Consider the following 19,108-nt stretch of genomic DNA (forward strand, 5'->3'; position numbering starts at 1 on the left):
ACTTGATGGTCCCTGGACCCCTTCTTGCTAATGTGTATCTCACTATGGTCTCTTTAACTGGAGTACTAAGTGGGTGGAGCCTAGCTTTGGGGGATGCTTGAGCTGGGGTTTTTGCCCTAAAAAATATTGGTAATGTTACTCATGTTTATTTTTATATGAAAAAGTCTTATTTAGTGAATTTTTTAAAAGCCTATTTGTATTTCCCTACTGCTTTTTACATCAGATTTTATGTATTCTTTCTCATGTATGTATATTTGCACCTAATGTGCTGGGAACAGAAGCGGGTACCCTGCAAGAGCAGTCAGTGTTCTCAACCAGAGCCATCTCTCCAGTCCCATTTTACTGCTTTTTTAACTGTCAGTTCTGACCCCAGCACCCACACTGAGCGGCTCACAAGATCCTGTAACATCAGCTCTAAGGGATCAGACACTCTCTGGCTTCCTCAGGAACAAGTACACACCCATGCACATATACTCACACAGACAGAAACATAAATAGTAAAAATAAGTAAGTAAAAATTTTAAAATAGGGGCTGGAGAGAGAGCTCAGCAGTTAAGAACACTCGATGCTTTTCCAGAGGACCCAGGCTGGATTCCTAGCACCCACATCACAGCTCACGCACCTCTGTAACTGCAGTTCCAAGGAATCCAATGCCTGGTTCTGGCCTCTGCAGACACCAAGCACACACATGGTATACAGACAGACATTCAGGCAAAACACTCATACATAAAACAATGAATAAAAAAATTTGAAAATATAAAGTATTATAAACATTATAAAATTGTTAGAATTTTAACATGGTTACCATTGGTAATACTCTTGGGATACTCATTTCCTTTAAAATATTGATAAAATTTTAATATTTTAATTATTTTAAAATAGGAAATAAACAATGCTAGAATCACATGACATACTGTAATTATATCAAGTACAAATCTTGAAGTATTTTCCTAAGATCTCTGTAGACAGCTTTTGTTACTGCCTTTGTCAAAACAAGCCCCCCCCTCACACTGTCCCAATATTACTCTATGTTTAATTCTAATTACCTTTTCAAAGCTGAAAAAGTTAGCAGTGTTTCTAAGTGTGTCGCAGATTGTAGGTCCCTTTTCCTCACGGAGTGCTGCTGAATATTAGACAAAGAGAGGATGTCGTAGTCTGAGAGCAAAGAGTCAAGCTTCTCTGAAATAAAGGTAAAAAGGTATTAGCAGGCTGGAGCGACAGCACAGGCAGTTAAGAACATTTGCCACTCAGTCTTGAGGAGGACCTGATTTCGGATCCCAGCACACACAACAGACAGTTCAGAAACACCCATGACTCCAGCTCCATGGGATCTAAAGCTGTCTTCTGGCCTCTGTGGGCACCCACATGTCCAGTCACAGAGACACAATTTTAAAAATATATTCTTTTTTTTTTTTTTGAAGGACTATGGAGGCTAATCAGTGACTCAGCAGTGAAGAGCTCTTGCTGCTCTTCCAGAGGACCTGGGTTCAGATCCCAACACTCACATGGCAGCTCCTAACTATCTGTAATTACAATTCCAAGGAGGAGAATCCAAGGCCCTCTTCTGACCTCCATGGGTACCAGGTATGTACATGGTATATATACATATATACTTACAGGTAAAAAATTCATAGAATAAAAGTAAACAAATCTATAACAGATCAGTAAAGGTTGCCAGGGACTGAAGAGAGGGATCAACAGTGAAGAGCACTTTTTCTCACAGAGGAAGAGGACCCAGGTTCAGTTCTCAGCACCACATGACAACTCACAACCAGCCTTAAATCAAGGTCCAGGGAATCTGACACCCTCTTCTGACCTCCACTGGCACACACCACACACACGGTACACATACATACACACAAGCAAACATTCATACACCTAAGAATTAAGGAAACCATTTCAAAGGTTCAGCACTTGAACCTACTAGTCAATGTGCCAGACACTAAGCGGAAGTGCTCAAAAGTCGAGCACAGCAAATCACGTTCTTACAAAAAACTGAACCTCAACTTCATAGAGCTCTAAGTTCAAATTCCTAGGAGATAAAAGGTTCCGATGCTGCCAAGTCAAATAACCAGGGAAGCAAGCCGTCAGCCACACCTAGAAAGTTAGATTCCTGCAGAACAAACACCCAGTTTCTCCTGAAGAAGGGAGGGGCAAGGGGGAGACAGATTTAAGAACAGAAACAACTCCACAGTGGGAACCCCTCTGGATCACGGCAAACACTCGAGCTGTGGGAAGACACTAAACAACCTGGGAACCAAGGTTAGGTGCTAATAATCTGGTATCTCTGAACTCAGAGTACTATACACAATCAGAGTTCCAGATAGAAGGCATTTCTAGCATGCAGCTTTAAAATGTCCAGAATAAAAGTAGCTGATCCAGCCGGGCGGTGGTGGCGCACGCCTTTAGTCCCAGCACTCAAAGGGAGGCAGAGCCAGGCGGATCTCTGTGAGTTTGAGGCCAGCCTGGGCTACAGAGTGAGTTCCAGGAAAGGCTCCGAAGCTACACAGAGAAGCCCTGTCTCGAAAAACCAAAAAGAAAGAAAAAGAGTAACAAATGTTCTGTATTAACAGTCTAAGAAATCAAAACCAGGAAGGCAAAGCCTTTGCACCAAAGCCCCCAAACCCAAGTTCCAGAGCAGTCTGGCCTTGTTGGCAAGACTCAGTCTCAAACTGGAGAACTAGCAGCAGCATGGCTACCACTGCCCGCCCTCCAGACACATCAGCACCTACTAACTCAGGAGGAGCAGGGCCAGGGCACTGATGTCCAGAAGGAAATCAACACCAGCTGCTTTACCAGACCAAGTCACCAGCCAAGAAAACATAGATGAGCTGCCTTCCACTTAGCAGAGTATGAGAGATTCAAAACCAGAGCTACTATAATCAAGCATAGCCACTCCTCTCCATGTTCTCCACCAACAGACTCTGCTGCCTCCTCCAAATAACTTCTAAAAAGGGCTTTAACTTAAAAACAGTAATTTTTACAGGACAATATGGAGACTCTAGTCACTTTTCAAACTGTCTAAAAGGGAACTGGAGAGATGAGTCAGTACTTAAGAGTGCTTACTGCTCTTGTGGAGGACACAAGTTCTGTTCCCAGCACCCACATGGTGACTGACAACTGCCTGTCACTCCAGTTCCAGGGGATCTGACACCCTCTATTGGCCTCCACAGACATCAGACACATACTTAATGTGCATATATACACACAAACACTCATACACATAAAATAAAAATACACACTGGCTGTCTAAAATATGTGAGCTGGTATTTCCTCTTCTTTCAACAATCATAGCGTTGAAATCATTTGAATGGACCTAGAATTCCTCAGGACAGGACAGCAGTAACCTGTGCTAATGTTTATTGTTACACAGTATAAACTTAAATCTTTTTTAAAAAATGTCCAATGATTGGACAAAACGTCCAATTATTTTATGTCAATCAAAAATTAAGAATAATTTTATTTGGGGACAGGGTTACTATACAGTTATGCAGCCCAGGAACTCAAGCCCCAAGTGCTAGGATTATGGGGATTTTTGTTTGTTTGGGTTTTTTTTTTTTTTTTTTTTTTTTTTGCTTGCTTGCTTTGAGTTTCTGAGACAGGGCCTCACTGTAGCCCAAAGTGGCCTCCAATGCACAGCAACCCTCTTGCCTCAGCCTTCCAAGCACTAGGATTAAAACCAAGAGCCAGGCTGGAGAGACGGCTCAGAGGTTAAGAGCACTGATTGCTCTTCCAGAGGTCCTGAGTTCAATTCCCAGCACTGGCTGTTCTTGCAGAGGTCTGAGATTTAGTTCCCAGCCTCCAAATGGTGGCTCACGAGTCTACTTCCATAGGTCCTCTTCTGACCTCCAAGGACACCAGACACACAAGTGGAACACAAACATGCATGCCGGCATAACAATCATACACAAAATTAAAATACGTAAATTTTTAGAAAATGAATCCATCCAAGAGCATAGCCCTCTAAATATCCTCCATCAGTATGTTTATCAACTCAGCCACCTGCTGCTATGAGCCGGGCACTAAATCAAGTCCAAGGGCTGAAACACAGCAGCAACAGAACAAAGTCCTTGCCTACTGAACACTCACGTTAGTGGGAGACACAGAACCCACAAGAAAAGGTATCCAAGCCAGGCCTGGGTCACACACCTATCATCCGGGCACTCCAGAGGCTAGGCCAAGAAAAGCCTGAGTTTCACGAGAGTGGGGGCTACATACGAATTCCAGGTCAGTGAAAGGCACTCGTGGTAAGACTCTGTCTCCAAAGAAAGGAGGGAGGAGATAAAGGGATGGACTGGAGAAAGGGAAGGGGAGGAAGGAAGAGAGGCAACAGCAAAGGATCGGAGGACGGAATGTGGACCTGAAGTGAGAGAAAAGCATAAGCAGTTTCTACAGCGTGCTCCTGTTAATACTACGTAAACCCGAGGGAAGTAGGGTACAGGCATGCTGCTACCAGATTAAAGCTAATCAACATCCAGTCACTTCTACTTATGACATGCTTTATCTCACAGATTAGGAAATGGCCGAAAAGGAGCCATGTTTTATTCACCACATCTTTTTATTATGGTATTGCTCACAGGGCCCCAGGCTGGCCTTGAACTCCTTCCTGATCCTCCTACATCCACCTTCCTAGTGAAGGCCACCACATCTGGCTCTCCTCATAGTACTTTACCGTAAAATATCCAGCACAGAAGCTTGGCCCATCAGGCTCATGTTCACAACCACATGAGGTCTCAATGCTGAGATGCCAATACAATCCTTCACTCTTCAACTGCCTCGATACAGGCTGGTACATGAACTCAGTTTCATTTAAGATCATAATCACACCTACAGACTTAGAAACCTAACCCGGATATTGTACTTTCATTGTCAATAATACAGACCAGGGCTCCTCAAGAGTGTGGTTCCCCAAAAACAGCTGCATGAGCAGCTGGGAGCTTGTTAGCAATACAGACATTCAGACATCCTCAGTGTCAGGTGCAGACATTTATGCTGCCTTCCAGGTGACTCTCATGTGAATTCAAGTTTGAAAACCACTAAACAAGTCTGGCAGCATGGTGGCTCCTACTGGTAATCTTAGTTACTGAAAGCTGGGGCAAGCGGGTGGCTGGAGGTCAAAGCCACCCTAGGCAACACAGAGAGACACCCGGCCCTCGAAGGCCTCCTTGCACCACACCACTAAGGAAGAAAGGGAAGAGGGGAGAGAAAACCGCTTAAGCTAAAGGAAGCCAACAGCTAAAAATAATGCTTCCAGCTGGAGACCGAACACCTGGTCCACAAGCGAGCCTGTGGGGACGCCCCACACGGGGGTCTTCTCGCACTCTACCTTAACGTACATCAAGGCACAGGAGGCACCAGGCTCCTTTCTTTCTACAGGTGATACATGTTTAAGATCCGGCTCACCCAGTTCATTCTTTATTCAGCCTTGCATTGCTTTTAAAAACAAGAACCAGAAACAGGATAGGCTAAACTGGAAAACAGATAAGCTGCAGAATGTCCCAAGGACTGGGGGAAACCATCCACCATTTAAAAGCCTGCTCACAGCAGGGCATCTACGAAGTTGAGCCAAGGGAGGGTTTTAAAAGCTATTCATATCCCAATATCTTAACTGCATATAAAAATGGAGCTAGAAGAAAAGTAAGGACAAGATAGAAACATTGTGAGTTATTTTGAGTATACTGTCTATAATAAGCGCCTTTTAAATGTAGCTTGATACCATACTTTAAAATAGTTAGCTACTGTGTTTCCATTGCAATTATTTTCTTTTAATAACTGGATATTACAAATTAGATGTCCTGGAGTCATTACAAACAACTCAATAAAAAAACAGCTCTCTTGGAAGGCAAACTGGAACCAGCTACTGCTCCCGACAGTGTCTCTCAGATACTGTGCCCTCGGATCCTCAACCTCCGACTGCAGCTCACTTCCAGAACGTCACCGGGGGTGGGCACGCTCTCCTACAACCTTTGCAACGGCATTTCTCTCTAATCCTACCCAAATCTCTCCATAAAGTACAAACTGCTGTCTGGCATGGTGGTGCACACCTTTAATCCCAGCACTCAGGAGGCAGAAGTAGGAGTGTGAGGCCAGCCAGTGACACACTGCGAGACCCTGACACACACACACACACCAAGCACAACTCCCCAGACTTCACTAAACTATCACTTACTCATAACTGAGACCTGAGGAGCCTCGTTTGCTCAGTACCTGGTCACGGACTCTTAGAAAATTCCAAAGCAGTTGCCCATTCTGTTCCGTACGTGATTACAGCCACCATATGAAACAGCTGAGCTTTTTATTTTAGCTAGAAACACACTGAGGAAATGAGCCCAGTGAAAAGGTCAGCTGGGGAAGGTTCTCTAAGTACCCACTGCCCTGCTCTTCTCTGGCGAGGGCTGTAGTTTAATCCCCCACCTGGCATTACCTGGTGGTGGTTAGTTAGGGACCTACCTTCCTTACGCTTCTGTATTTTCTCTATTCTCCTGCCTTTGCCTCAACTTTCCTGAACACACATTCTACCCTTTCTTTGCTCTTTTCAAACCAGGACTCAGTAAGAACCTCCTGGCACTGGCAATGTGACAGAGATAAAAAGAAACACACTTTAGTACACTGGGGAAGAACAATCACAGAATTACCAGAGTTCACCTGCCAAAGAGAAAGTGTGACGAGCCATATGGAAGAACACGGCAGGACGAGCATCCCTGCCTGGCAACACGGGTGCTTGCCTGGAAGCAGTATTTCTATCAAAAGGATGAGGTCAGGATTGGAGGGATGGCTCAGGGGTTCGGAGCACTGCTGTTCCTCCAGAGGATTTAGGTTTGATTCCTAGCACCCACTTGGTGGCTTACAACTGTCTGTAAGTCCAGTTCTATGTGTGTTTTGCCTACATGTCTGTCTGTGCAAAACACACATAGAAATGTTTTTTAAACAGGGTGAGGTAGCAGCTAAGAGAAAGTAAATCCCATACTGCAGAGGTGAAAAGGTACTTCAGCTAAACTGCAGTGTGGAACATCACAGCAAGACTATGTCAGGAGACCAGCAGCTGTGGTGGTGTACCCCTTTATTCCCAGCACTCAAACCACAGAGGCAGGCAGATCTCTGTGAGTTCAAGGCCAGCTTGATCTACATGAGTTACAGATTGGCCAGGGCTACACAGTGAGACCCCCTCTAAAAAGAAAAAAATAAAAATAAAGATGATGTGTGAGACCGGAGAGGCAGATGGAGGTCAGCTAATGAACATGAAATGAAATAGTAAGGATTCTGGACTTTGAGTCAAGGCACTATTAAGTAGAAATCTCAACAAACTTCAGTGTGGAACAAACAAGATTGGAATCTGGGAAATCAGTAAGCTGCTGAATGAACAGTGAGTATCACTAAAAAGACTGCTGAGATTCTGGCTTGGCTGCCTAGGTGGACATTCAGATGTATGTATGTATGTATGTATGTATGTATGTATGTATGTATGTATGTATGTATACACACACACTTACCCTGGGCTACAAAGAATTTTCTTTATCCAAACAACAACAACAATGGAAAAAACAAAGCCTGGGTCAGCTACTGTTTGCTGTGCCTGTGCTGAAGCCCCAAGGTCAGCACTCCAGAACACACAGTCTGTGCAAGAAGCCCTGGGAATGGATGAATTCCTCCCTGGGCCGAAGGTTTGAGAGAAGGCAGGCAGTGCTCCCTGCTGGGCCAGACACCCAGATCCTTGAACTAAACCTGTGTGTGACTTTTGGGTCTACACCAGTCAGGGAGGACGGAGTGTCCGCTGTTTCAACTACTTCCCTATGGTGAGTGCTTCCCAAGGCAGAGCCTACCCCAGGTCATGACTCTATCAAGCGCTGGAACCTGCAGCGCTTCAGCCCTCAAGAGTCCAGGTGAGCCCCTGAAGAAAGCCCCAGCCACGAGGCTCTGCAGTACACGGGTGCAAACTCAAGGAGGCAGGAGGGCAGCTTCAATAATCCCCAGCCCCCCAGTCCACTTCAACACTGTTTCCAAGCTCACTCTTCTAATCAAAAACAAAGCCAAAAAAATGACGAATAATCTAGACATCCTACACTACCGTGCTTTTGAACACAGAGGTGTGAACATCAGCTGAATATAGGTGGGGCTACAGAGAACACGACAAGGGAGATACAGATTCAGAAGTTGGGGAACATAAAGAGCAAGTGAAACCAGAGCAGTAGCTGAGACTCTTGAGTCTACAATTCCTGTTGGTAGGGTGTAGACAAAGAGGAAGTTGGGGAGGGGCATGCCACTCTCGTGGCTGATTTGAGGACAAAGCACAGCAGAAATCTTTCTTTTACTTCCCTACCACGGTGAAGATAACTATCTTGTTCTTTCCCTATCGACCCAGTTCACACTCTCTTCAAACTGTACTTCCACTTGTACAATGGTGAAGGATGCAAAATCAACCACACCCAGATGTGGAGGACTTTCACACCGAACATTCTGGAAAATCCCGTGAAAGCCAAAAGGACTTCTGCAATCCCTCCATTGTGGCTCTCCGATTAGTTCCTCATTCTATTACAGAAATAGTTCATCTCTCTGACCACTCCTTCAGAGCAGAATTATCTTTGTGGTAAGTATTTGGATTTCATAGGACTGCAGCTTATAAATAGCAACGTTAGTATGAAGAGGCTATGCATCAAAACTCCTGAGTACAACCGTGCTGCTGATAATGAGCTGTGAAATGGAGCTCCAGCTCAGAGTCTTGTCCAGAAATGCTGCCAAGCAGTGTCCTACTGAGCCACATCACCACCCCAGACTTTTTATTAATTGGGTAGAAAAAAATGAGTATCAGAAGAAAGCAGTGATTTGTCATGTGCAAGAAGAGATGAACATAAAAGCCTTGTGGACATTTCAAGACCAGGTTTTTTGTTTGTTTGGCAGTTCATGATATTATTTGTTGCTTAACCTAACCCAACAATTATTTAGACACGATTGTTCAAGACCAACAAATAGCTTCATAGTTTAAAGACACAGGGTTTTATTGCTTTTTTTTTTTTTAATTAACCTACTTGGTTCTATATTTAGACCATAAATGTACTAAATATTCCTGAGGTATATAATTTCCTGAAGGGCAAAAAGTACATAATAAACAGAAACTTGGCTTTTAAGGTATTCTGTAGGTCACCAAAAATGACTTCAGGAACTGTTATGAATTGCATAATTTAGGAAAGTTATGAGTCACGTGAGCTTAGTCATGATAGCATAGTGAAGTTGCAGCTGGGCGTATAAGTCTCACTTTGATCTCGAAACTGCTTTTCCTCTGTGTTACTCTGGATAAAAGAGGATGTAGTGGGTGGAAGAAGTAGGTCACAGATTCTGTGTCTGAAACACTAGGAAATTTACCCTGAGTTTATCAGCAACACACACACACTCGCCCTAAGCACATCCTAACGCACTCCCTGTGGTTTCAGATGTGTCTGTTTAGGTCTCCGAATGAGTCTCTTCCCATCAAGCCATCAGCTTTCAAAGTGGTTATCATTTAATCTTTGTATCTCAATACCAGGCGTAATTCCTGGCAGCCCCAATATGAGTCCTTCAAATTTTAGATCAAGAGATTATACCTATGGGTTTTGATTTTTGTTTTGTTTTTCTGACATAAATGTGCTATATTTTGCTATTAAAATTTAAAAAAAGGAAAGCAAGTAATCCAAGCATTCTGGAGGCAGAGGCAGAGCTATGCGTTCAAAACCAGGCTGGTTTGCATAACTAGTTCCAGGACAGTCAGGGCTATCTAGTGAGACTCTGTCTTAAAAATATTTAAAAGTCCTATGATCTGCAAATGCTACTGAGAATATATCTAGAAACAGTGTAGCTTTTCTCTACATTGTATGATTCCCTAAGATTCATGCTTTTCTTTCCACCTGCGGATGAAAGAATGGTAATAAACTGCCAGAGTGCTGCAAAAATCACCTCAGTGTCTCAAATGTAAGTTTATTCTTTTTTTTTTTTTGGTTTTTCGAGACAGGGTTTCTCTGTGTAGCTTTGCGCCTTTCCTGGGACTCACTTGGTAGCCCAGGCTGGCCTCGAACTCACAGAGATCCGACTGGCTCTGCCTCCCGAGTGCTGGGATTAAAGGCGTGCGCCACCACTGCCCGGCCTAAGTTTATTCTTAATAGCATCCTTAAAAGGCAGCATGTCCTTATGCTCTGCTTTCTATCCTGGAAATTTTTCCTGCAGTTAGTATCAACTTAGACTTCAGCACTTCTTCCTCACTAGCTCCTTTACCTTTCTTTAAACTTGTCATTTGTAATCGATTTTAAAATGCAAACACACACAAGAAAGTTATTTGGATAAAAAAAAATACAATACATTCAATGTCTGCCCCTTTCAATTACAGCATCTGTTCAGTAAAATAACACACAAACACAAGGTCAAAAAACTAACAAGGCTGGGAGTGATGGTGTAAAGTCTTTATTTAATCCAGCACTCAGGAGGCAGAAGCAGACAGAGCTCTCTGAGTTGGAGTCCAGCCTGGTCTACATAGCAAGTTCCAGGCCAACCAGGGCTACATAGTGAGACCCTGTCTCAAAACAAACATAAAGGAAACCCACAGGGTTTCAATCTGCATAAGAAAATACCATAATGACAAGATCTTAACGTCACACACTGGGGAATGCACACTTCGTTACTGATAAACTGAAATGTCTTACATGGCAACATTGGCAAACTAAAGTGCCCTAAAATACCCGGTAAGTTCCCTATCACCAAACTTGACACCTCTAACGCATGTCCATCCCTACAATCCGATCTCTCTAGAAAAATCTACGCAGGAACCCTCTAGTTTCTAGGCTCAAAACTGTTTAAATAAGTCAGCTCTGGTAATTTGTTTAAAATTGCAAGAAAAGCGTTCATGACAACCAGTCCATTCAAAAGTTGGATTAGGAAGTTTCAGCCTCGCTCTCTCCACCAAGCACCTCTCCAAGAAAGTACTTGGGATGATCTGAAAATCCAACTCCGAGACTCCAAATCCAGTCAGAAAATGCAAATGAAACTACTTCAGCCGGCGCCTTCCTGCCAGATTACTGCTTAAGTACCTCCTTACAGAAGAAATTCAAGTTAGCCTTTGAGAGGCTGAAAGTGGTGTGGAGCTGTGGGGCCCGTCCTTTCTTCCAGGGTCTTGCTTTGGGCAGAAACACCTAACACCTTCGATTCACTTATCAGCAAGCAAAGGGATCTCGATCTCTCTCGCACTCCACACACGAACACTCCACATGCCTGCACCTCTTTTCTGGACACATTCCAGACATGCAAACCTAGGCGACCTGACCCCTCCCAGGCCCTCGGTCCCTGGGGGAGACCCCGTCCAGGATGCCCTCCTTCCTCACCGAGAGACAAGCCCATCCACCTCCCTTCTCTAGCTAAAAACCGAGAGCCACACCCCCTTCCCACACTGGAAACTTGGGGACGCGCCACTCTCGCCCAATACCCCGCCCCCAGCGCCCCCAGCGCCCCTCCAAGCGCTCCGGGGCCAGCCTTAACCAGTTTGCTCCCCCACCGGCTCTTACCGAGTCTCGGGTGGGAGCCAGAGCCCGGTTCCTCCGGAGGTCGGGGCGCCAGGACGAAAGACACCAAAGCGGTCAGGAAGAGGAGACGCTGCCTCATGTTCCCGTCCGCCACCTCTCCGGGTAACCTTCTCCTGAAGAGTGTCCGGGGAAACTGCTCACATTGGGAAGAGGCGGTGAGCCTCCCGGCACGGCCCCGCAAACTTTTTTTCTCCCCTCCCGCGCCGCCTACAGGGAAGAACTTAGAGCGAAGCTCCAGGCCCCGGAAGTGCAGGCGGTGCTCACCGAGAAGGAGCTCAGCCCGCTTCCGGCCGCAACCCTAGACTCCCTCGGCGGCCCACGGCCGGAAGAGGGGGCACCGCATGGCATTCTGGGAGGCGTGGCCCGCCCCGCCCCGGCGCGGGCTCGCCGCCATCTTGGTCCCCCTGGGGCCGGCCGGCCTGGCGCCTGCCTGCCCGCCTGCCTGGCCCTCGGCTCGCGACGCCCCGACTCGACCCGGCGCGGTCTCGCCTCTGTCCCCGGGTGACCGCGGGGGAAGGAAGGTGGGAGCCGATGGGCAGGCCCTCGGGCGCGTGCGGCCGCCTCCTGCATTTTGATGAGCGTCCCCCTTGAGCGTCGTGATGAAAGAAAGGGGCCGTGCAGCCCGGGCCGAGCGGGGTCGCAGGCGCGGGTGACAGGATCGGGGCGTGAAGCCCGCCCCAGTGCCCTGGGGGCTAGCCGCCCCGCGCGGGTCTGGCGTGCACGTCAGCCTCCACTGCCACTGAAAATGGCCAGGGGACTGTACCTTGGCTTCCGAGTGTGCATTTATTTGCTCCTTGGCGGCTCTAGGCAGAGGGTCTCCAGGAACCGGAAGCCTAACCGTTCACAAGGGAACGAGAGCGGCCGTCTACCCCCCCAACTCGTGTGTACGTTTCCCTGCTCGATCCCTCGAGCTTGGAGTCGTTTTGTGTTTTTTTTTTTTTTTTTAAGTTCTGTGTAGTGTACTGTTTGTGGTGCTGAATATTATTAGCCCTGGTCAGATTTCAAGTTGTCTTCCTGAGAAAGATAAACTGTGATTTAAATGTGTTCGTTGTGGAATGTCCCAGTTAAAATCTTGCATCATTTTCAACAGTTAATGAGTTTGTACATTTTTTTTTTTTTTTGGCGTGTTAGCTAAACCTGGTCTGTACATCCGAGGTATGAAATGCTTTCAACTAGACATACACATACATTCATGGCATACCTAAACAAAAAAAAAAGAAAAAAGTTCACCCCATAAATTTGATGTGTCACCTGTGTATGGCTTTTTAATAGTAGAAATCTTACAGTATTTCTTCTTTTGAGTATCCAGGCTCAATATCCTCAAGTTTGTAACTTTAGTACACTGTAGGTTATATTTTTGTGTCCCCTGCAATGCCCTGCTCAAAAAAGGCAATGAGCTATGCTTATTTTAGTAAATGCCAGTTCAGTGGTTCTCAATCTTCCTAACACTGCAACCCTTTAAAACAGTTCCTCAGGTTGTAGTGACCCACAACCATAACATTATTTTGTTGCTACTTCATAACTGTAATTTTGCTACTGTCGTGAATGGTAATGTGAATATCTGATACGCTGGATATGTGATATGTGACACCCCCCCCAAAGGGGTCACAACCCACAGGCTGAGAACCACTGATTTTGTTTTTGTGGGAGCCCACAAAGAGCTTGCTTCACACAGCAGGGCTGCATTAGGGGATGGATTGACCACGTGTATGGTCACCAGGTGTCTGGGATGGTCTGCACTTGGCTGTGCTGGGGGAGGTCTTTTGCTCCACCACTTGGCATTCCTTTAAAAGCCCTTTAGTAGAGACAGAAGGGGCTGGTGGGGTTTGACCCAGGCCCTCCCGAGGCTATCCTGTGTTTCTAGCTGTCTCTCTCGTCTATACTTCTATGTGTTCCTCATTTCTCTCTGCACAAGGGTACCCTGGGGGAATAAGAGGGAGCTGGTCTCCCTCATTTTTTAACAGCTCCTAATCCACTTTATTATAACAGGAAGCCCTGAGTTTCCAGGGCAAGTCCTGATTTCGAGTAATCTTTGACGGTCACAAGTCGGGATTTGAATTATGATTCTAACTTGAAGTTCATCTTTGATTTAACAGTAGTCCATACCTTCAGAATAAAAGCTCCACTGGGGAACTGAAGGCCATTGGAACAGAGGGCCATGCTGGATAGATGTGCTGGCCGGTGCCTGCACCCCAGCGCTAGGAGGCTGACAGAAAACAACAGCCAGGGCTGTGGAGGAACTCTGAAAGTCGGAAACTGACAGTCCAGTCTGGCCTTCAAGGGTTTCTTGTTTGGGATTTGTTTGGTTTGGGCGGGAGGGAAAGGTAACGGTTTGGTGTAGTCTGAGCTAGGTTTATTTTGTAACCCTGCCCAGGCGTTCCTCCCTCAGCCTCCCGAGTGCTGGATGGCATGAGCCACCACACTGGGCTTCAAGCTTTTATTCTTTTACTCTCAGAAGATTTTTTTTTTTTTAGAAATATGTTTCCACTAGGTAACTTTTTCATTATAAATGTACTGGTTGCAACATTTGAAATTCCCATCGTAAATGTATGAACACTTAACTGCCAGGTCATCCTTTTACCGTTTGCCAGTAAAAGATAACTACCTCCAGTTGCACAACATTGTTGGATCCTCCACCACTGTCCAGTGACCCTTTTTTATAGTCAGCCACCTCCTACACTGGTCGTCTCCTGGCACTGTCGCTGTGTGATGTAGGGCATATATACATGCAGTAGAAATAATGGCATGAAGTCATTTCCAAAGTTAGGTTTTGACGTACTCTTCCATCTCACCTTCTCCCGTCTTTATCGTTACTGTTGTTTTAGGTCTTAGTATTTTGGGGTGGTCTCAAAACTAAGATCCTCCTGTCTCAGCCTCGCTGGTGTTCTAGTACTCCAGGTATATGCCACTGAGAAAAGCCAATATTCATGCTCTAAGAGCACACAGGAAACCCACAGAGGGATGGATAGGAACACAGGCCATCAGCCAAAGGTTTGAGTTTGACAAGAATTCTACAGCTGCAGCAAATTTCTGAGATCATTGCAGCCCTGCCTGATCCTCAGAAACAAGATCAGAAATGTTTACTGGGGTGCAGAGATGCTCCACAGGTGAGAGACCCACATGGTAGCTGATAACCAGTTCCAGGGAATCTGATGCCTTCTCCGCTCCAGACACCAAGCACCCACATGGTGCACAGACACAATACAGACAAGACCTTACCATGTTCCCTTGATCTGGGTTCATCTTAACATCTGAAATAGCTTTTACGATTTAATTAAGTAGCCTCTTAGCCAGGAGTGCAGGGAGGCAGAGAAAGCGGATCCCTGAGTTCAAGGCAGCCAGGGCTACACAAAACCCTGATGCTGGGGGATGTCTTTCTATACTCTGTGAATATGTTGTTCCCATTGGTTAATAAATAATGGCGAGGCAGCTTAGAGGCAGGCGGGAAATCCAAGGAGAGAGGCAGGAAAGAGAAAGATGGAGTCTAGAAAGAGGCCAGCCTGCAGCCCAGAGCAGCATGTCAGCAGACCGGTAAAGCCACAGAACACATTAAAACAGATTAATAGAAATAAGTTCATTTAAGATGTAAGAGCTAGCTAGCAAGAAGCCTGCCATAGGTCATACAGTTTGTAAATAATATTAAGCCTCTGAGTGATTATTTTATAAGTGGCTGTGGGGCCAAACAGGACTGGAGAAAACCTTCCAGCTACACCAACTCAAAAAAAAAAAAAAAAATCTAATGAGGACAAGTAAAAGATTACTTGAAATTTGCTGATCCTACTCTATGAAATGAATTACTCAGTTAACAGACTGCAAGTCAATTTAAGTAGACTTGTTAGACACCACATATATGGTTCTGTAATATATACCCCACAAATACTCAACACTGATTTGAAAAACCTGTATCTAAATGAGCACTAAGAGACCTGAGGATGTAGCTCAGTGCTTGCCTAGCATACATGAAGTCCTGTGTAGCACAAATCTTAAAAGGTCTTACTAATAAAAACAAACCTGGAGCCAGGTATTGGGGTGAACGCTGAAAGATCAGGGAAACAGAACAAGCCAGCCAACCTCACCTTGCCAATTCCTCAGCTGATCTCATTTCCTCAAACTGGAAGCCTCTGTGTTGTCATCCAAATGGATCTCAGCTGAACTGCTGCTAAAAGCTTAAAAAGGCCTCTAGTTCCTGGTCCTCACGCCTTATATACCTTTCTGCTTCCTGCCATCACTTCCTGGGATTAAAGGTGTGTCACCATGCCTGGACTGGCCTTGAAATCACAGAGATCCAAATGGATCTCTGCCTCCAGAATGGTAGGATTAAAGGTGTGTGTGCCACCATTTTCTGGCCTCTATGTCTATCTAGTGTCTGCTCTGTTCTCTGACCTCAGATAAGTTTATTAGAGTGCACAATATATTGGGAAACACCATACCACCACAGTCCTGAGTTTAAAAACTACTGCATTAACCAGGCCTGGTGGCAAATCCTATAATCCCAGCATTTGGGAAGGGAAAGCAGGAATCAGTTCAAGGCCATGCTGTTACAAGGGGAGTCTGAGGCCATCCTGGACATCATGAAACCCTGTCTCCAAGGAAAAACCCTAGAGAACTAGCTGGTGTAACATTTGCGTATACACAAGATGCATGCATGTGGAAGAGAACTGCATGGCTGTAGGGACTGACCTCATTGGGACAGAGGGAATGAGAAGATGACAGACTAAAAAGCTGGGGATGCATGGCCTAGGCTTTCTGATGGAGAAGCCACAGCATTACAAAAGTGCAGTGTATTTATTACATACAACTGAACAGTGAGGCAGGTTTAGCTAATCTGTCAGAACAATTTCTGTAAAGGTGCCATAAACATTTACGGGGTTGTAGGGGCTACAGTGGACATTTTCTGCACACAGTCAACATTTTGCACTCAAAACCTAAGGAAGGTTTTGCCACTCAAATGGGGCTAAAGCATTGAGGGCCTATGTCAACAACACATTCACTCGGGATTTTACTTGCTCCCTACAGAGAACAACTTCGGAGAAGTGGTGGGTTCTGTCCTTCCACCATATACATCATGAGAACCAAACTCAACTTATCAGGCTTGATAGCAAGTATCTACCAATGAGCCACCTGAAGCCCCACTTCTATGTCTTACCCTACCTGTCCTAGAGCCTAGACTTTCTAAGATGCTAACTATTCCTTAATCTTATATATATATATATATAGTTGCTGAATAAAGTTGGTAAAGCTAGCCCTTCAAGAAATATGAATTCTCAAGTCTCAAAGATGCTACTTTTAAATATGACTATACAGAGTTCATATACCAAGAACTTATTTCCAAGGTTTTACTTCAAACAGTTCACACATAACTGTAACACCCTTTTAGAAAGAAAACTAGAAAACAAACATGGTACACACTGTTCAAGGAGCCTGACTGATGAACACATTATTCTTTGGGAAAATCTTTTTGAGACAGGGTTTCCTGTGTCCTATCCCTGCACTTGTCCCTGCCTCTGCCTCCTGAGTAGTAAGTAAGGTGACAGGTGAGGTGTGCCGTGCCCCATTTATGTGATGTGGGGTCAACCAGAGCTTCCTTTATGCATGCTAGGCAAGCACTCTACTTATGGAGCTACATCCCCAACAAGGACACTTCTTAGTGATCAGTAAACCAGACCGACTGTAACTGCAGTCACATTTCTCTTCAAATTGGAAAAAAGAAAAGTAAGTCATTTCATTGTGAAATGAGTCATAACATTATTTCAAAAAGATCCATCTCTAAAACTTGAGCTTTGTATCACCTACCCTTACATGTCTTACAGAATCACCTACAGTGGATAGTCTGGATATGTGCGTGTCATGCATCCCCCTTCTGAAATGCCTGTTTCCCTTGGAGTAATTGGACCACATGAGAACTAAGCATAAGAGTATGAATGAAGAGAGTAAATGGGAAGGAGCCTGATCTAAATTACTTAAGGTCTAAAGTGGCCAAGTTCTGACTTGCATTGATTGGCCCTACAGAAGAGACTAATTCTCCAGACAGTGGCCTGGGAACTTAACTGAAAGCCTGTTTCCAACATTCAGAATCTGCTAATATAAAAGAGACCCATATCGTATCTTTGCCCTGAAAAGATTCATTCTGGTTGGTTTGTGACAGGGTCTCCTGTAGCCGAGGTTGGCCTGGAACTCACCAGGTAGTCGCCATGGCCTTGAACATGCTCCTGCTTCTACCTCGCCACTGCTGGAAATACAGGTGTGCGCCACACCTGGTTTACATGATGCTGGGAGAAGCCAGCACTCCACACAGAGCAGACAAGCACTCACCACTCCTGCCCGATCAGCAGAGCATTTACAGGCAGATGAATATAAACAAAAGCTGGACAGAAGGCTCCTCCTGCAAAGGGCCCGAGTTGGTTTCCCAGTCCTCAAGTGGGTGGGTGGCAGGAACAGCATGTAACTCCACCTGCAGGGACTCTGATGCCTGGCCTCCGTGGGCACTTACACTAGTGCACATAGCCACATACACATAATTAAAATTAAAAAAATAATAAACCCAACACAAATGAGATACCCGCTTTCTTAGAAAGCCAGGTCCAGCCTGTTTATTTCTTTCAGTGGGCAGTGGTGGCACAAACTTTTTTTTTTAAAGCACACCTTTAATCCTAGCACTTGGGAGGAAGAAGCAGGCAGATCTCCCACGTTCGAGGCCAGCCTGTTTTACAGAGTGAGTTCCAGGACTACACAGAGAAAACATGTCCCTCCCCTCCCCCACCAAAAAAAAATAAAAATATTTTCATTTTTGCATAATTTTACAGGAAAGCTAGAGCACTGCATTGTATTCCAGTTTACTAGTCACCTAGCATCCTTAATATGTGTGTACATATAATATATATTGTCAAAACTAAGAAATTGGGGGTTGGAGAGATGGCTCAGCAGTTAAAAATACTGGTTCTTGCAGGAGCCCAGTTCCAGGGGACCTGACACCCTCTGCTGGCCTCCAAGGGCAGCAGGCACACATGTGGTACAAAGACATACATGCAAGCAAAACACTCATACACATAAATTATCAAGGAAAAGGGCAGCACTAGTATAAATGAACTGGGAAGTCTGATATAAGGCCCCAGGTTGTGGCAGTTACAGTAGCCCCAGGACACTAATACAGTGCTGCGTTCCCTCACATCTCTGCCTGCTTATAGACATAGGCAGAAGAGCCCTATGTTACTATGATGCAAATATTTGGGCTTTCAAACCTATTCTGACAGGATGATGCCAGAGAATGAAAATGTTTGCATGTTTCTCCCAACTTCTGAGTCCCGAGGCTGCGTCTCTTGTGATGAGTTGTCCTTCCACTGGCCCCACTTTCACTTGACAGAGTACAATACAATCTCTAAGTCCAATTGCTGCCCAGCAATTTAACCTCCTTCCCTTGGCCCAAGGCTACTGTCAAGTAGCTGTGTCTGTCCTTCCCCTTCTCCCATCCCACTCTGCCCATTGGCAGAGAGCCCTCCCTAAGTCATAAGACATCAGCCAACACATGCCAGGAGACTGGACAGAGAGGAACAACAAAATAACCACAAGTTTTA

At 45.3% G+C, this 19,108-nt stretch overlaps 1 protein-coding gene across 2 annotated transcripts in view; it reads right to left on the reverse strand.

Moving 5' to 3' along the window:
* The window catches only part of Adam17 (ADAM metallopeptidase domain 17), a 48,286-nt gene extending 36,436 nt beyond the window's left edge, over positions 1-11,850 (reverse strand). Inside the window, exons 1-2 of one of the 2 annotated variants that reach the window (XM_052745814.1) lie at positions 11,520-11,850; positions 1,047-1,179 (exon numbers count right to left, since the gene is read on the reverse strand). In XM_052745814.1, the coding sequence (XP_052601774.1) occupies positions 1,047-1,179; positions 11,520-11,616 (230 nt within the window). In that variant the 5' untranslated portion in view covers positions 11,617-11,850. Of the gene's footprint in view, positions 1-1,046; positions 1,180-11,519 lie in introns of those variants that run through there. The other variant, XM_052745816.1, reaches the window with a different exon arrangement.
* Positions 11,851-19,108: the final 7,258 nt, after the last annotated feature.

The sequence above is a fragment of the Peromyscus californicus genome, unplaced genomic scaffold, assembly GCF_007827085.1.
Source record: "Peromyscus californicus insignis strain IS unplaced genomic scaffold, ASM782708v3 Scaffold_1__1_contigs__length_55948999, whole genome shotgun sequence".
NCBI lineage: Eukaryota > Metazoa > Chordata > Mammalia > Rodentia > Cricetidae > Peromyscus > Peromyscus californicus.